The sequence below is a fragment of the Anarhichas minor genome, unplaced genomic scaffold, assembly GCF_050575085.1.
Source record: "Anarhichas minor isolate MPS153535 unplaced genomic scaffold, ASM5057508v1 ptg000027l, whole genome shotgun sequence".
In the NCBI taxonomy this organism is placed as follows: domain Eukaryota; kingdom Metazoa; phylum Chordata; class Actinopteri; order Perciformes; family Anarhichadidae; genus Anarhichas; species Anarhichas minor.
This window is the reverse complement of record NW_027466473.1, coordinates 14715001-14733887: the sequence shown is the minus strand read 5'-3', so window position 1 is coordinate 14733887 and position 18887 is coordinate 14715001. Positions and strand designations below refer to the sequence as shown.

Below are 18887 nucleotides of genomic sequence, written 5' to 3'. Positions count from 1 at the left end.
CAATACCGTTTCTTTAAAACCTAAATATTTCTGTGCAACATGAAATTTGTAAAACAATTGAAATTAAGTTCAGACCGTCATCCCTTTTTGAGTCAAATGTTGCTAAATCCTAATTGGTGCATATGTGTACTAAATACATGACGTCACATTTTTCCAGCTGAGCCCTGCCCACTTCAAACCAGTGAACAGAGCAGAGATAAAAACTAAATACTGACAATCTGTGTTTTAAAATGACCAAAAACAGTTGTATAATAATATGTGTTAATGTTGGACTCCATCACTCAGAATAATAGGCTGATGGATGGAAAAAGGATTTCAGGGTCTGTAACCATTAGTTAGGATAAATGTATCAAATGAGTCAACAAATCACAACAGGAAATTTGACATGCAGTTCACAAGAAAACCATGTAACATCCCTGATCTTTTTCTAGTATTATTAAAAATATATTTTGTAATTTACTACTATAATAAATACAAAGCTAAAGTAAGCAGCTGGTAAGCTTTGCACAAAGTGCCACAAGTTCCCCTTTATTGTGACTTTATTTCATGTTTTTTGCCTTGACGGTCTCTCGTCATTACAGATCCTGTTATCAGCTCATTATCCTCACCTGAGCTTGCCCACCATTTCCACACCTGGTCATCATCATCCTCATCAGCCACTCTTTCTCAAAGCGGCCCAGATTCCATAAGCTTCTGCCCGATTGTCTGGAGCTCCATGCCTAGCGATTCGGTGGTCCATTACCTGTTTAATCCTGCCTGCCAGTCTCCTTGCCTGTTTAGAGTTTTTGCCTGTCACTTCTTGATTTTATCTGCCTGACCTGCCTGCCTGGTTTTTGACTCCTTGTCTTTTGGGACTGATGAAAAGGATTTTGGACTGATTATTTCCTTTTGAATTCATGCTTTTGGGTTCAATGATTTCTGAGTTGTTACACAAAGACTGAAAACAACTACAGAACCACCTCTAATGCTCACAATTAATTTGTTATGATAAACAAGATATTGCATGTTACACAGCTCTAAAAGTGCTGGCTGTCGGATTTATTTTGGATCGAGCCAGGATAGCTAGTCTTTGAGCTAGTTGACCACTTTGTATTGACTGTAATCGTCTCTGTTGGACAGAGCCAGTCTGTTTCCGTCTCTTTCATGTCTTTATGTTAAGCTAATTTAGCCAGCTGCTGGCAGTATATTTACCATAAAATCGGTGGTATCAAACTTCTCACCAAACCGTAGGATTGCAGAAAAGCATATTTCCCAAAATGTTGAACTTTTCGTTCATTAAGATTGTTAAATAATAAAAACAAATGAATAAAAAAACAGTGAACAAAACACAGAAAATAAAATTTATTGACGAGTTTAATTTCATTTCAGAAACTCAGCCCGTACAGATGCCTAATCATCCAGATGAATATTTGACGGTACGGGTTAGTAACAAGGGAGATTTTCGTCAATATAATGCCTGCAATAAAATGTAATATTCCAGCGTCCTGCATGTGAGCGTGACCCACTCTCCTGAGCACAAATGGGGGGGAAAGTGTATGTATGCAGTTCTTAATGGTAGTCATTTCTAAAATGGGCCATATAGGTTGATTTAGGGCTCGCAGAGAGACAGATCAGCCAGAGTTTAAACAGCAGAATGCTTCATCAGGAATATGCTGTGTGTGCTAGCGTTGAAAAAAAAGAAAGAATAGGGGCGGGGGCGTGGGGGGTGGTGAGGCAACCCTGAATATACTGTCTGCATGCATGCTGCTGGATAGAACAGATTGGATAGAAATCAGTTTAGGTGCAACAGATTGATTTCAGTCAAATGGTTTGTTTAAATTGAAGGCGGGTAGTGGATGTTGGCATTAGCTGGTGATGCTTTGAGAAATAAAATAAAAGACCAAGAGGTAACGGAGTCCTTCAGAGGGATTCAATAAAGAATGAACTTTGTTTTAAATGTCCACCTTGTTTACAGCATCTGAGACAGAGAGAGGGTTTCATTCAATTAAGCCTCTCCCATTTGTTCCTCCTCTTACAGTCTGTCTTCCTCCGTCTCTGCCTCCTCCTCTTATCCCACTGACTTCCTCCCTCTCTCCCAATTACTTAAAGGGAAACCAGATAAATGTTCCCATGGGAAGCCAGTACATCACTGACCCAACGTACCCCCTTTACACACACACACACGCACACACACACACACACACACACACACACACACACACACACACACACCACACACACACACCACACACACACACACACACATACAGACACTCCCTCACACACAAGGGAGGCGTTTCGCCATGTCAGAGAAACCAAACATTTATGTTGAAAAGTCACCACCGTTCTTTGGTTGTTTGGACATTTAGCCAATATGCAAAGAGAATTGCAAAATGTACATTTTAACTGGAGCGAAGCCTGACAGCGTAATTGTCAACAGATCATAGTTACACAGTAAAATAACATTTGATTTGAAGGCATAAACTTGCCCTGACCACAACAAATCATTTGTAATGCAATGGCCTTGTTTGTTTGTGGGTTGTAAAGACACGGCAATGAATGACAAGCGCAGTTCATTTCCATCTCAAAGCCAGAAGGAGAAGGAAAAAACTTAATTACTCACCAGAAAAAGAACTTAAATTTCCAATAAATTCAATTTGAATAATCTATGCTGGCACATCGCCAGGCTGAGTGTCCGCATTGCGTAGGCCTGCACAGAGAGCTGGGAATGAGTCCTGAGTCACTGACCTGCAGGAGAGCTGGACAGCTCTATCAGCAGAGCTGCTCCATAAAAGAGTTTTCAGGGAACCTTTTAAGTGCTGTAGTAATTCGTCACGTCTTTTTTTAGACAATTTTGGAAAAAGCCTGAGAAGGAAATAATTTAATAACCTGTGATTGTGAATGCACAAACCATGTGTAAATGAATATTATGAAAACAACATTTCTACCTCAGATTTTATTATAAATCCCTTTTTTTTCTAAATAAAAGGTACTTATTTCTTTCATCATAGAGGCAATGAGAAAACATATAAGTCTGCATTATTATGCGTTGATATTGCACTGCACTAACCTGTCACGACTGTAGCTGAGCTGCTACGCCCGTGTTTGACAAGACTCTCTCATTGACCACTCTTCCCACTGGTGCCAGTTCATGAGAGATTCATGGTGTCAGTGGTCGTCATCTAGCTTACATCTGGTTTATGAGTTTGTTTGGTCAAGTTGTGACTTGTGCATCAGCTGGTCCAAATTAAACTTTAAACCATTAAGCTCAATGCTTGGTTTTTCTGTGATGGTCCAATGTAGGGGGTAAATGACAGTATGGGTTTTTTCATGTCAGGTCATTTCATTAGTATCATATTGTTTTTGAAGATCTATGAACTATTTATGGATAAGGAGTGTCGGTTCTGGCTGATCCAGCGAATGTACTACCTAAAAAACAGAGGTAAATTATCACAATAATACAAATAATCATATACACAATCAATTTTGCCATGAAAGCAGATGTGCAAATTGTTTTGCAGCTTTGGGCACAATCGTCAATATACTGTCATATCGCTAATCCGGATCCAGGGGTATTAACCCTTCGGATGAAAACTTTAAGACACAGTTTTAAGTTGATTTATTAACTTCCTTTTCACATTCTGATTGATCACTGACAATACTGAATAAATGATGATAAAGCACAGAACAGTTTAACTGATAACTGTTTACATTACTGTAATCGTGCATTTGGAGAATGGAGGGTATGTAGTATGCTTTTGACGAGAAAACGTTACCTGAAAATTGGATATTTTCATTATGAACACAGTCTGATAAAGCAAAATAACATTAACCAGTGTGTTTAAACACAAATCTCAAATGGCAAAACAAAGTACAGTATGCAAATACATTTTAGTCACTCAAAAACTGAAGTGGTGCGTATTCATCCTGGTCGTCATTTCCAAGGATCGATTTGAGAAAAGGTAGAACCCTGAAAAGATTAGTGTGGAAATCTCTGGAGTTCCCTTTTGACTCAACAAGACGATTACCTGGCTTGCACAAATTCGTGGTTCCCCAGCTGACCAGTGCAACCTGTGCAAGAAATTGTTGGTTAAGTCGACTATAACTAACTTACATGGTCAAATTACATTAGTTCATTCATTTCATTTTATTTTCCTGTTGCCAACAGGTGAGACTCATTCGCTATATACTGTTGGATACACGGGAAAAAACGTCTGTGTACCTGTATTGTGCGAAGCTCATAGTCCTTGAACACAGCACCTCCAGAGTCACCTGTCCAAACAAACAGACCCAGATGGTTAAACCCAAAATCCACCTTAAATCCTTGATAATAATGGGCCTCAGAAGCAGCTCTCTTGAAGTAGAGAAATAACATGGAGGGAACATACCTTGACATGCTATATTATCTCTGTCACCACCAGTGCACAGGAAGTTATCAGTGACGACATCACTTAGATTACGAGTTGTTATGCCTGGTGCGTCCAGTGCATGTTTGATGCACTCAGATCTCTGCATTTGTGAGATGGAGGAAGAACCACAGCTCAAAGTGACTTTTAGGTTTGGAGTGACTAATGAAAAAAGCGCACAACACAGCTCAACTCACAGTTTCACCCAGCTTAGCATGGACCTCTTTTTCAGCTACCGTGCCTCCTGTCTTGGTCAGGAAATTGAGTCTTTCAAGATGAGTCTTGAACAGAATCTGCTCTGTAATAAGAGAACACAAAAAAATACATTAAATTGTACCTGAGGCTGTAGAGGTATTTTATTAAACTGCATGGCTACTATATTGACATATTTTATATGAATAGGATGCATTTATTTGTTATTCTTGATCTTTTATGGTAGAATATAATCAAACTCATTCAAATAATACTAGGACTAATTACCTCTATACTACAGTGAAAGAACAGCCCTGCATGTTTTGAGTGTTAGCGTCTTGTGTTATATCTTGCTATATCTGCCACCGTTTCCTTACTACAAATGTGCCATAGCGACACTAACCGAGGGGCGGGGAGCTTAACGAATGGTCAATTATGGTTTATTTTGAAACTGTCAGAATCAATTTAAACAGGTAGATAAGATTTTGGTGTTATCCATGAAGAGCAAGTAGTGTTGCAGCATGTTAGTCGAGTTACCTCACCTTGTTGCATGCAGGTGGATATGCCAACCAGTTTTAGAGCACCACTGGTCTCCTGAGTGCAAGGTATGCAAATAGGTCTGGAAGAGACACCAAATTCAATACAACATGGAGAGGAAAGTAAATAACTTTTAACACATGTTCATTCATAAAATACAATAGGCCTATAACGTTTTCTCGAGGACAGAATTGATCTGTTTACTAGTTTGTGCATGTGTGTTTTATTAATAAACCCCCAGGCAGGACTGACAATGTAACATCAAGTCGAGTACGAATGACAGTGTTTGTTGGACACAAATTCTCACCTTGCAACGCTGGAGATTTTAACATCGTCGATCAGTTGGATGAGAGCCACATCATAGTCATAGAACTCCGTCACACCTTTATCCACTTTTCCCGTAATATTGTAGTTTGGGTGTAGTTTGAAAGTTTTAACGGTTTTCACTGTAAAAGAGACACAATCAAGTGTTTTCATTATGGTTACTGAAAAACCTGGTAATATTCATGGCAATACTGTAACACCTATTGTATTGCGTTCCGATAACTAAATAAAGTGGCATGAGTGAACAAACATTGATCATTACCTCTGCCCTGTCCATCATCTATCTCAACTCTGACGTGCTCGGGTAAAGTTTCAAATGTGAAGCAGTGAGCGGCAGTCAAGATAAACCTCGGGGTCACCAGAGAGCCCATGCAGTTCTTTAGCACTCCTTCATGCTTCAAGATTAAAAGGCAGATAAATGTATCATTTAGTTTATGACACAGAATAACACCACTGTAAAAACCAACAACATGGACAACACGGCATGGCAGTACATAATGAACAGTTTTTTAATGAAATCCTACATCCGAAGGTCTGACTCCTCTTTGTTGTCACGAGGCCCAATATTTCTGAACAATTTCGTCTAAAGAATATTCTTTTTATTTGACTAATTGCTGTGGTCAAATACAAGCAGTGAACATTTTTGGACATTCTGATGCCTAAATCATTATGTAAACGATTGTGATTCACATATTCAGGCTTGCAAACATATTTCACAGATGAATCATGAAGTTAAATGAAATACTGAAACATTATTTACCTGGACAGTAACTACCACCCACCATGGATACCTTTTCCTGGCGTCTTCTGTTACGTTATAGTTCTTGTAGAGACCACATAGACCCTGGACTTCTTCTTCATCTGCATAAAAAAAACAATAACCCAATCAATGTTGCTCATGTCATTATATTTAGTACATGTTGGTATCAGTTTAAAGCAAAAGCTCAATACTTTTGTTGCTCTTGTTGTTTTTATACATTAAACCTTAATAGGAACAAGAGGTAGGTGTCATCAAAAAATTGCAAGACATATTTTCACATGATTTCAATCTGTTAATGTTTTTTTCCAACTTTTTTTGGTTTCCACTGCAAAATCACCAGCATAAAATATTGTCTTTTAGGAAGACAAAATGGTGAAATAATAAGATTAAGAGTCTACAGCCATGCTAGCTGCTGTATGAGGCTGTAGCCTACTTATCGCAGCGGCTTTGAACTGAAATAAAGTATAGCTGATGTGTCACAGGTTTCTGCTCATAAGCCAAAATACGGGACAAATATAACTTTTGACCTGATGATTGCGCTTAAGAAAAAGTAAATACACTAAAGTTATTACAATTCATCATGAGGTGAACATGAATGTGCTTGTGGCACAGAAGTTAGTTCAGGGAATCACCATGACATTCAATCTGTATCTCAATGGAGGTACAATGCCCTTATAAGTATATAAGTATATATATATTCCTCAAATCCCCATCCTCAGCATTCTTCCTTCAATTTTAAAAGAAGACTTACCAATTATTTCATCAAAGGTCTTTTCTAAATCTTTAATGTCCTTCATTCTGAAGTAATGCTTGCCACCGCTACCCACTACTGTGAGCCGCTGCAGGTCGTCATCAAAGATCTCAGCTCCAATGCCAAATATATAAATGTCTGCAACAGAATGAAATGTAGCAGCCAGCTAGGCCTTATTGTATAACAACGAAATGTTACTGACAATATAGCACATGGCTGAATGATGAAAATCAAAATCAAACTCACCCAGATAATCCTCTCTTGATTCAGTCTTCTGTTCAGCAGTCTGACTCATGTAGACCATGTTCTTTATTTTTGCCACTGTAGGTTCTGGTGATCCGCCCATATTATAAGCACCTGCAATGAAACAAACCAGTGTGTTATTAAAATGTTGTACAGCAGCTGTATTTGATATTTATCATTTTTTTACTGCTTTTAGCTTCTATCAATGATATTTTAACTAACATGCTTATTTACGTACCATGATTTGAAATCAGAGCTGATTTGATTGCACATACATTTTAAATCAAGGGAAGTAGCAGTAATAAGAACATAGTAAAATGGTGAATTAATGAATATTAAAGGAATAATCTGACATATTGGGAAATACATTTATTTGCTTTCTTGCTGAGAGTAAGATGAGGAGATTGATTTCTCAAAATGTTAAACTATTCCTTCAAAGAACTGCAGCATGAATTTTTAAATCCATTATTTGCCTTCAGCAAAGGAAATTGGCAGCTTCACTGCTGAAGTAATTTAATATGCCAAGTGGCTGATATTACCATCTGAAAAGATCATAAGGACATGACGATGTTCCTTAAAACCTTCTTCAGCTCGTCGCTTTATGATAGACATTCTCTCCAAGAATCTCATAAAGAGGGCGTTCAAATCTGTTCCAGTGTTTCTACCTTTGAGTCAAAACACAAACACACACACACGTACACACACACACACACACACACACACACACACACACACACACACACACACACACACACACAGTAAAACATAGGTCAAGCTGTGTAATCAAACTGTATTTTCAACAATATTTTTTTATTTATTTGACTTACCCTCCACTTTAAAATTGTTCACTTTATCCAAGATGGTGCTGGCTTCTATTTTTTCATCAAAAAAATCAAGAATGTTGACAACTTCAAACACTTCTGCTGAGAAAAAGACTATTTCATAGTTTGGAGACACAGAAAAGGATGAAATCTGTGGAGAAATAAAGCAAATCAGTTAAATACAAGGTGGATGATTTTTACTATTGTGTGAACTTCTGACACAATTTTGTAAACACATGCAAACTTGTGAAATATTTTGTCAATGCAACACCTCCTAATGCATCAAACTGCTTATGGTAGTTATTTTGTTGAGTAATTGATTTCATTTATCAGCAGAAAGAGAATCCCGTAGTGTGCATTGACAGCAAGCCAAGGCACTCATGCCAAGAAGCATCAGTCAAGATTATGACACGTAATTCATAATGCAATTTACTTTTAATGGGCTGTTGTGCTGTTAGCCAAATGGTGTGGGATTATGTTTGTACATGTTATGTGCAGTGTGCCAAATGTGCTTCTAAAAGTGTGTCAGACAATGTAAAAGGCTTCATATGTCAGCCCACGCCAAAATATGATTCAGTTTATGGCTTTACATTGTGAAACCCACTACCAAGTAGTATCATGACAGTAACATACAAAAAGCGAATGCAGTAGAAAATAAGAGAAATGTATTTATCGCTGAAGTGTAGTAAAGTAATAAAACTGTCTGTTGCAGATGCATGGGGCCCAAAGAGTAATACATCCCACAAATAAATAAGCCATTATGAAATAAATAATCACATTAATGAATGCAGTCATATTTTATATAATATAGCCACAAAACTGTGAAATAATTAGATACATATTTAAAACTTGACATGTTATATCATCCTGCTTCTTTTCAAAATATTAAATACCATTTAAAAATTAAATCAAGAAAAACAAGAAAAACAGGGCAAAGGGAGCTCTGTCCTTCGGTGTTGATTTGATCTGAATGAGCGGCAACTTATTTGGTTCACAGGCAGAGCAGAAAACTGATTTAAAGATATACTTAAAAGTTCCTCAATATCTACATGACATTTTTGACCCATAAGTAATACTATGGCTTCCTCTGTCATACCCAATACAAACTCTAACATATCATTGTATTACTTAAAAGATCAAATGATTGATCAAATGTCCAGAGTGGTCTAACATGTTTTAACAACTCAGCAAATTCATTGCCAGCATCCATCAAGTCAGTACTTTCACCCCATATGCATCCTCTAAACTGAGCCCATAATCAGCAAAAACAATCTGACATCTCCAGTGGCAGCAAGATGCTGCTGACTGTTGGCAAATTCAGCATATTGTCAGTGAGGCTATTCTGTGGCGATTGCCCTCTCACTTTAAAAAACGCTGTAAAACTTTTAAGGTGTACTGATGTATAATTTTGAATAAAACTCACTTGTCGCTCATCTTTAATCAAGAGGAAAGCTGCTTGTTTCTTACCTTTGAAATAAGTGCTTTGATTGCATTTCTTGCACTCTCGACGTGAGCGTCTTCGATGCTCTCAGAAATATCCACTGCAATATAGATGTTAAGTGTCCCATTTTTTGAAATCCTGATTTTCCTCCCGTCCTGTATGTCATCTGAACAATCCATAACAAACACTGTTATTGTACCATACATATTAAATTACATATTCATCTGTAACTGTTTCTATAGAGCTTTGATGGAGTTAACTAAAAACTATAGATACATTATTATTATAAATAAATTATACATCCCTTTTTACAAAAATATGATGTAATAGCAGGACAATATTATATAACATTGCTATTAAATATTGCTAATATTGTGATTAGCTCCGTGAACTTACCTAAGGGCTCTAAAGTGGTGAGGCTGTCTTTGATCGCGCTGCCAAATGCCTCTGAAACCTCCAAAGAAGTGTCATAGGTGTGTCTGTCTGCAAGAAGCAAAAAGCAACATAAACAGAAATGTGTTATAATTGTGACTCGGTGTAGTGGTACTGAAGAAAAGGCATGAAAAAATAAGCACCAAAGGCCATATCCTTGACCTACTCTGTTGTTCCTGCATTTTGCTCAGATTCTGAATCATCACTCAGAAAAACTTTACTGTGCAACATGGAGTTCCACAGGGTACAGTGTTGGGGCCACTCCTGTTCAGAACTTGCCTCCTCCATCTTGGCCACATCTTCATTGTTATGCTGACGATACACAGCTATATTTGTTTACAAAGCCCCTTTCTACTCTCCTCTCCAGTACCCTTACTGCCTGTCTCCATGATGTACTGATACGGATGAAAAACAACTACCTAAAACTCAACAGTAGTAAAACTGAGATACTTCTCATTGGCTCTAAATCTACACTCTCATGGTAGCAGCAACAAGGACCAGTGTGTGAAGGCGAGTGGTCGCATCAAATAGAGAAAATGGTTATTGGTGTGCTTCGCATGTTAATACTCTCAGGTTTGAACATTAGGTTACCAAATTTTACCTTTTGGACCAAGGTATTGAGATGGGGTGACGTTCAACATATAATCTGTTTCATGTTAAGAGGCAGGTTGCTTCACCTGGCCTGTTTACCACAGAGACAGTGACATTTACTGACTCACTGACTGTCTTTAAAATAAATGAGGGATAAATAACTGAAAAGAAAAATTAAACATTGTTGCTCATTAGTTGTAACTTTTGAGTGTTTGAGAGTTCTGGGGACATTAATTCCTGTAATTTATTTGAGAGGTTCAGCCATTGTTTATGAATGTTGCAGCATTCTTTTTTTCAGGTGTGTATATTGACTACTAGAAAAACCTGTTCATAGCAAAACTTTGATCAAATGACCCAGAATGTGAACAGTTTTTTGTCTTACAGTAGCATGCTGGCTCTTTGCCAGTCCACTGGCCGTTCTCCTGACACACTCTTTCTTTCGACCCCACCAAAAACAGTTTGCCGTTGCAGTTGTATTTCACTGTATCGTCAATTCCAAATATGTTCCCTGTTCTTGAGGCGCCGGCTGGGATTCCCGGATCAGCACAATTGTCCCCTGCTGTGGTAACAAAAAAAAGACCAAAGACGAGTCATGAAAACGATCGCCAATGAGAATGTATCCCAAACCTGAGTAGATGGCTGTTCAGGACTTACAGTCACGGCTACAGATGGGAGTGGAGCCGCTCCACTTCCCATTTGGTAAGCATACCCGTTTGGACGAGCCTCGCATTGTGTATCCAGAGTAGCACTCATACGTGGTCTCATTGTTCACAAAGTACCTCTCTTCAGCAGGGGAGACGTTTCCGTACTGCAGCACAAAGGGGTCAGGGCATTCAACAACTGCAAAACAAAAAGGATTTGGGTCATCATGTGGAGCAGGCAGCCCGAGGCAAAGTGAGAAACATCATCATCACATCACTCACCCTTGCATCTCTGAGGGTCATGTCTTCTGGGTGGTTTTGTCCAGGTGCCATCAGGCTGGCAATGGCGGGTCAAATAGGGGTGTGGATAGTAGCCCTCAAGACAGTGATAGATCAACATGCTTCCTATTGTCAGCTGCTTAGTCAGTGTGTAACGACCTCCTTGAATTTGTATTTTCTCCTCTGTGCAATCACAACGAACTTCACCTCCTGAAAAATAAAAGACCGTTTTGGAGCTTTACTTTAAAATATAATAATACCCTCCAGAGCTAAGTAATAGATTTCACAAGCTGCCCCTTAAACACATCAGTATCTAGCCTTTCTGACGAAGAAAACAATATTCATGCTGTTTAAAGTTGGCACTATGAACAGCACATATTAGGAACATGAACATTTACATTAAGAAAATAAGCTGACAGCAAAGTCTTTATCATAGCTTTTAAAAACTGATGATCCATTTAATAGAAACCATTTCAGGAAGAACACATTCTAACTGGAGACAAAATATTGGATTTGTCCACTGGAATTTTACTTTGATAACTGTTTTCAGTAGCAGTATTACATTTCTAATAGTCATATGCATTGTTGTTATTTCTAATGCTGTTGACCAAAAATACATAATTGTTTTGAAAAAGTCTGTTGTGAATTATTTCAAGAATAAAAAATGAGAACATTTACATGTTTATTAGTTCTAGCTGTTTTACAAAATCTCAGCTCAACTTTTACAGCAAATATAAATACATGGACATTTTCGACATTTTGAAAGTAAAAATGACATATAAAGTATATTATCTTCTAATGTAAACGTAGCTCACCCATACAGAGGAGACATGAAAGCGCAGTAAGCCAACTCCAGTGCACTGAAAATCCCATGTTGAACCTTAAACTGGTGAATTAAAGTGAGAAGATTTAGCAGGATGGACAGTGATGTTCAGAGAGAGGGACTGGAATCATAAAGTCCATCCCATTACTTATTAACTTCATGACAAATAAGAGGAAATCAATGGTATGGGTCACAGAAACTGCCCACACAACTTCCCGTAAATTCGTAACATTGCATTAGACTTTAGATTCAAACAATTAACTTTAAATCAACTTGACTAATGTAGAAACAAACAAGGGACTTTTAATTAACTATATAGCAATAACTGATGCTACTTTTTGAATATCAAAACTCATTAAAAAGGAAAAGAAAACATCTTAGGTTCCTACTCCTAATACTTGACACTTTCTTCTGAAAGCCTCTAAATAAATTATTTCAATTTGGTTTAGCTTGCCTGTTAATTTTGACTTTTGTAGTAAACTCCAAATCTGGTTAGAACAATCACAGTTTTTGTGTCCTGACCTTAAGTAGATCAGTTTCTGTCCAGGATTTTCCACAATGTGTACACACACTGTCACATGTTGCATAAAAAAACAAGAGTTGTGAAACCAAGAGAAAATACAAACATTGACTTCATCATTTCCCAAAACCTGCAGGCACTGCTTGGATTTGCTTATTGACACATTGATTCAATTATTGATTGAACAGCCATGCCGACTGGTTAACCGATCTTTCATCATTTGTTAAACTATCTTCTCAGTCAGCAGACGTATTTGCAAGATGTGAAGGTCTTTTTGAAAGTACTTTGAATTTGTGAAAAATAAATATATTTGTGAACTGAAAGATCAACAACATGTACAAAGTCATGTTAGGTTGATTTGTCTGTTATGTTTTGAGTTGTGAAGTCAGCTGTAATTAAATTATTTCTATGTTAATGTTTGAGTGAACTCACGTCTAAAGGGAAAACATTTTTACCTGCTTTCTGTCCAAAGTGTCACATAATCGTATAGGCTGATTACTATGAAGCTCACACATTCATCCTTCCAACAACATAACTCCTTTGACTCTCCTCTAACACCACCTTCTGCACAAACTACATCACTGGCAAGGCCTTTTACAAAGTCCTCAGTATTTGTTGCATCCAATATATTTGTAGCATGTAATAATATAGTCTGTGGGAGTTTTACAATTTCAAGCACTTAGCCTCTTGAAGCAGGGTACCTCAAAAAATTGTATTACTGCAAGATGGGCCATTTTGTACATAGTAATGAAAATAAGTTGGAAAGGCTGTCACAATGTGATTTTAGATTTTTTTTTTTTTGTTTGATTGTTTGGCAGCAGGAGGCGATAGTGCAGCAAACAAAGAACGAGTGGCCGAGACGGAGAGCCATTAAACACACGAAGAAGAAAAAGATGCAGGAAATGACGAACATGGCGGAAGTTATCGCCGGTAAAACAACAACGCGCCAAATTTGTGCTAAATTCACTGGCGTTACAGACGCAGGCACATGAAAAAGTTTGTCTGTGCACACTTATTTGGAAAACGCTGTTGCACGAGGAAGACTGTGCAGGTAAGAACAATATTTAACTAACGTTACGAGTTGACAACATTTTTCTGTTTAAGTTGCTTGTTCTGTGTCGTTCGCATCATGTAAAGACATTTAACAGACGGCGCAAGTGTTACAGTATCAGCCTGATTTAAAATAAGAGATGAGTGAATAGTAGCCTGGAATATATATATAAGTGTGGTATGTGTTTGTTTGACGAGGACCGTGTGTTTCTGTTTTTAGCATGGCTGTGCCTTTTGTGCAAGACTGGGACCTTGTTCAGACACTGGGAGAAGGAGCCTATGGAGAGTATGAATCCTCGTCTATCATTATATAGAACAAATATTACGCTCCTCTTCATCTGCAAATGATCTAAGACAACTCATTTTATTTTATTCACACCCTTGTCTTGTCTATAGGTGAAATACGTGTCATGTTTGTTCATTGCACAGAGCTTTTTATGCACATTTAAGTCAGAAAACTAGGAGAATGATTGCAACAATAACACAGTTAAGCTTGTGGCCCTGCTGATGTGATGCTCCTACTACCTACTTACCCAGTTAACTTTTTATGTCTCATATGCAATAGAACATTTTGTGACTCTCCCATGTTTGACATCTTAAAAACCCTCACTGGACTTCCTGTGTGTGTGTGTGTGTGTGTGTGTGTGTGTGTGTGTGTGTGTGTGTGTGTGTGTGTGTGTGTGTGTGTGTGTGTGTGTGTGTGTGTGTGTGTGTGTGTGTGTGTGTGTGTTGCAGAGTGAGGCTGCTGGTGAACAGACAGACCGAGGAGGCGGTTGCAGTGAAGGTGATCGATACATCTCAGGCTAAAGAGTGTGCGGAAAATGTCAAGAAGGAGGTCTGCGTGCATAAAGTAGGTCGTTCAACTTTAGTAAAGTTAGTAAGACTAAAGTGTGAAAGGTACAGAGAGCTATTAATTAGCTTTAACGGCTCATCAGAGTAGCTGAAACAGAAGGGATTTGCTAGTAGAAGATGTTACATTGAACTGATTGTAAGAATTTAAACTTGAGCTTAATTTGCAATTAATTAAACTATTTGTAATATTACAGATATATTGCTCAGCTATAACCTTTTTAAACTGTTAATTTGTATGTTAAAATTAGTATGTGCATTAAGTGAGGTTTGCTACTGTTCTGGTAGATGCTCAACCACCCCAACATCGTCCGTTTTTTTGGCCATCGGAAGGAAGGTACGACGATGTATCTCTTCCTGGAGTACTGCACCGGAGGAGAGCTGTTCGACCGAATCGGTGAGTCGGACGACCGCGGGCGGCAAACATAGAGCTGCTTTCTTTGAGGGTGTAACCAGTAATGGTTTTTATAGTTAAAATATTCGATTCAAGTTAAAGTAATAGTTTTTATTAACAAAGAACTACCATATGAGAAAGGAATTATGATATAGGAACACTTTTTAATTAAATCCCAGCCAACAGCAAATTCTTCAGTCTTCAGCTAATTAGTATTTTTATTTTTTGATAAATACAATTTAAAGTAAACTGGACAGCTGGCTGGAAGCTTGTCCTCATATTTTGTATGTGGATGGCACTTAATCAAGTTATTTAAACCTCTTCTTTCTTTTTATTTTAGAGCCTGATGTGGGGATGGCGGAGAGAGAAGCTCACAGACTTTTCCAGCAGCTAATAGCGGCGGTGGTGAGTGAAGCAAATCTGCGTGTTGATGTGACCGTCTGCACCCGTTTCTGCTGTTATTAAATTCTCAGTTGCACTTTTACAGGAATACCTCCACGGTGCTGGAATCACCCACAGAGACATAAAGCCAGAGAACATTTTGCTGGATGACAAAGGTGAGGAAATACAATGCGTATCGAGGTGTAGAATGAATAACCTTGGTTTGCATTTATAGTAACCATCATCTGCTTTTACCTTTCAGATAACCTGAAGCTGACAGATTTTGGCCTGGCCACCATGTTTCGTTTCAAAGGACGAGAGCGTCGTCTGAGTCGTCTCTGTGGGACTCTTCCGTACGTGGCTCCGGAGCTTCTCGGCCAAACGGAGTACAAAGCTCAGCCTGCAGATATCTGGGCTTGTGGGATTGTCCTCACTGCCATGCTGGCTGGAGGTACGCTCACAAAGTGCCTGTTTACAGGGTGATCGTACCAACTTCTGTCGTCCAATACAACACAATAGCCTCTTTATTGTGAAGGTCGTGATTTTACATTGTTGCTGAGACTTTCACAGGTGTTTATTCAACTCATTTCCAAAGCTGTAGTGTGTGCTCATGTAGGGCATTGCATTGCATTATACAGTGTATTACATACTGTATGTGTGTGTACTTTACACTGTAACTATGTAAAATGTTCTATCACCTCCACAGAAGATCTTTATAAATCCAGAACTTGCCAGACAATAATCACGTTTTGAAGTTGTCTTCAGTGTTGAAGTGATTAAGTGGTAGTTGTCTGCACATTGTAAACAAGAACTGCAAATAGTTAATTCATTGTTCTATAAGTCGTGTCAAATTGCCAAAATGAAAACAAGTATAGGCTAAAAAATGGGGCTTAAGTTGAAGCCCAAATTATTGTACATTCAGGTTTTTTTAGAGGTGAATATGTAAATCGTACACCTGACAATGTTGATAATTTCATAAGTGATCTGAGCGCTCTACATCTATGGTAAAAATACAACGGATGCTAATGCAACTGTCCTGCGGTAGATGTGTGGAGACATTTCGTCACTGTCTTTGTGTTGCCTCTTTTTCAGAGTTGCCGTGGGATCAGCCGACTGAGAGCTGTCAAGAGTATTCAGACTGGCTTCAAAAGAAAACGTACTTAGCTCCTTGGAAGAAAATACAACCAATGCCTCTTAGTAAGTCTCAAATTATACCTAAATAATTAAGTTTAAATGCTACATTTCGGATATTGTCTTGGGATTACAAAATCCCTTGATATTAACTGAGCTTCACATTTAATTTCTCTCTTCAGGTTTGTTGTCCAAATTACTGCTGGCCAGGCCAGATGCACGCATCTCAATCGCAGACATACAGAAAGACCGCTGGTTTACTCAAGGCAAGTTTAAAAAAACAAAAAAAAAAAAAAAACACGATACAATCAATTTAGGTGTAATGTTCACCGGACTGATGTCTGTCTGTGTATCTCTGCAGGTGTAAAGCAACCGCCTCCAGGCTCAGGACGAAACAAACTTCTTCGGTCAGACGTGGGACTCGCATCCCGCACCAACAGGTCAGAGCGTTGTGTATTTCTTGTGTCAACTCAAATGTGTATTTGCTTTTCTGCATGTAATCTTAAGACCACCTTCCTCCCTCCGCAGTGATGACAGGATGCAGTTTTCCAGCTCTCAGCCTGATTTCGCGGCAGGTGGCTGGGAAGCCATGTTGATCATCGGCCAAAGCGAGGGCCAAGTCAGCTTCTCTCAGCCAACCAAGCCGGAGCACATGCTGCTAGGTAGTCAGCTACTGGGCACCCCGGGAGCCAGTCAGGTAATCTGCATACTCTGTGCGACATTGAATAGTAATTTCTATATATGATATATCTCACAAAGTGTGGGAACCTTTCGCAAACACAGGCTCAGGGTCTGTTTCATGGAAGAGCAGCCATGATTTCTTTTGGTCCTGTTTTTCGACACAAATCACATTTCTGTTTAATATAATGCTGCTTTAATGCAAACTTCTTCCTTCTGTGTGCAGTCGCAGTGGCAGAGATTAGTGCGGAGGATGACTCGTTTCTTCACCACTGTGAATGCTGACGTCTCCTTATCTGCCCTGAAAGACGCCTGTGACGGCCTGTCACTCTGCTTCAAACTCACCTGCACCAAACAGGTACAGATCAGTGCAGCAAGTATACATGTTTACAGAAGATAAATACTTTCTTTGAGAGATGAGACCTGCACCACACAGCCAGGCTACCAGTTGCAGCCAGCACACACACACACACACACACACACACACACACACACACACACACACACACAGAGCCTCTTCCAGCTGCAATAGACCATAATGCACGACAGTCTACTGAGCCTCACTTTGCCTTTTAGGTGACGGTGAGCACACTGGACAAACGCAATAACAAACTCATCTTCAAAGTCCACTTGCTAGAGATGAACCAGAGAGTGCTGCTGGACTTCAGACTGTCTAAGGTGAGATTTAGATTAAACAGATATATCTAGTTTTTTCTGACATAAACAATATATTACTATATTAAAGCTGAGACAAAAGTGTGATGACTACTCAAACTGAGACACTGAAGTGTGCTACTGAACCACAAAATAATAATAATAATAAAGGAAAAGGTGAAGATGCATAAAATCCTTTTTGTGAGAGAAAGCAGCAGGGTTTTTGGGAAATGTTACCAATAAAACAACTGCATTGCAGCAATATACCAGTATATTATAACTACCTCATAATCTGATATAAATATGCATTTTTCCTTTAAAAAATCCTTACAAATATATTTATATTTAAAATTAAGCTGAATCAAGTGACAAACTGCAAGTGAAAATAACTTCACAAAAAGGTATTTTCATAAATGGATCAGTATTGAGAAAAGATAACATGCCAATGGACATCATCTTTTTCTCAGCAGGATGGAAATGTACTTTATAAAATGCTTTATTTTGAAGATTCAGGATGAGTCACCATAACAGTCCAATCGATGATTCACGTGTTAGTCTGTATGACCTCATGATCGCACCTCTTAGTTCATATCTTTTAGTTTGAAATCAAAATGTACCAGAACTGAAAGACGGTGATGTTTATTTTTCCCCTTTGGTCCAAAACCAAGTGAACTAAACTAATCTTGTGTTTCCAGGGTGACGGCCTAGAGTTCAAGCGTCTCTTTGTGAAAATAAAACAGAAGCTCGGAGACATCATCAGCACTCAGAAGATTTTACCCCCCGTCCTATGAGCAAACCTCTACATGGACATGCACACTGCTGTGGACGATGGAGGAAGAAGCTGTAGATATTTAGCTGTTCTACTGATATTTGAAAAGTTTCTTGCTGTTCTCTTCAACCGTGTGCGTGTGCGTGTGTGCGTGTGTGCGTGTGTGTGTGTGTGGGGGGTCTTGCACTTCTATTCTTGTGAGAACCGGTTAAGTGTTTGAAGCCAGGAGGGAGGGCGTTTT

General features: G+C 38.6%; 2 protein-coding genes across 2 annotated transcripts in view; one reads left to right on the top strand and one right to left on the bottom strand.

Moving 5' to 3' along the window:
- Positions 1-3870: 3870 nt before the first annotated feature.
- On the bottom strand, positions 3871-12270 carry LOC142960331 (complement factor B-like). Its single transcript, XM_076102137.1, has 18 exons — positions 12213-12270; positions 11401-11607; positions 11132-11317; positions 10860-11036; positions 9851-9937; positions 9481-9620; positions 8020-8164; positions 7732-7857; positions 7196-7306; positions 6950-7087; positions 6199-6299; positions 5701-5833; positions 5422-5560; positions 5120-5196; positions 4583-4683; positions 4368-4488; positions 4202-4251; positions 3871-4050 (listed from the first exon to the last, which is right to left on the bottom strand). The coding sequence occupies exons 1-18, from the start codon at positions 12268-12270 to the stop codon at positions 3871-3873; spliced, it is 2277 nt and encodes a 758-aa protein (XP_075958252.1).
- A 1160-nt stretch (positions 12271-13430) lies between these two features.
- Positions 13431-18887, top strand: part of chek1 (checkpoint kinase 1) — a 5615-nt gene continuing 158 nt past the window's right edge. The window contains exons 1-14 of the mRNA XM_076101814.1: positions 13431-13791; positions 14011-14076; positions 14526-14640; positions 14928-15036; positions 15374-15438; positions 15521-15590; positions 15677-15865; positions 16507-16611; positions 16728-16811; positions 16907-16985; positions 17074-17242; positions 17450-17581; positions 17800-17901; positions 18573-18887. The exon at positions 18573-18887 is cut by the window's right edge and continues 158 nt beyond it. Coding sequence (XP_075957929.1) covers positions 14012-14076; positions 14526-14640; positions 14928-15036; positions 15374-15438; positions 15521-15590; positions 15677-15865; positions 16507-16611; positions 16728-16811; positions 16907-16985; positions 17074-17242; positions 17450-17581; positions 17800-17901; positions 18573-18668 — 1380 coding nt within the window. The 5' untranslated portion in view covers positions 13431-13791; position 14011 and the 3' untranslated portion in view covers positions 18669-18887. The remainder of the gene's footprint in view (positions 13792-14010; positions 14077-14525; positions 14641-14927; positions 15037-15373; positions 15439-15520; positions 15591-15676; positions 15866-16506; positions 16612-16727; positions 16812-16906; positions 16986-17073; positions 17243-17449; positions 17582-17799; positions 17902-18572) is intronic.

Bases quoted from the DNA above. Each gene is read 5' to 3' on its own strand.
- LOC142960331 (XM_076102137.1), bottom strand. From the start codon at position 12,270: ATGGGATTTTCAGTGCACTGGAGTTGGCTTACTGCGCTTTCATGTCTC. The intron at 9,621-9,850 runs GTAAGTTCACGG...TGGATTGTTCAG, and splicing joins CACCACTTTAGAGCCCTTAG to ATGACATACAGGACGGGAGG. The intron at 7,858-8,019 runs GTAAGTCAAATA...TTTGACTCAAAG, and splicing joins GAACAATTTTAAAGTGGAGG to GTAGAAACACTGGAACAGAT.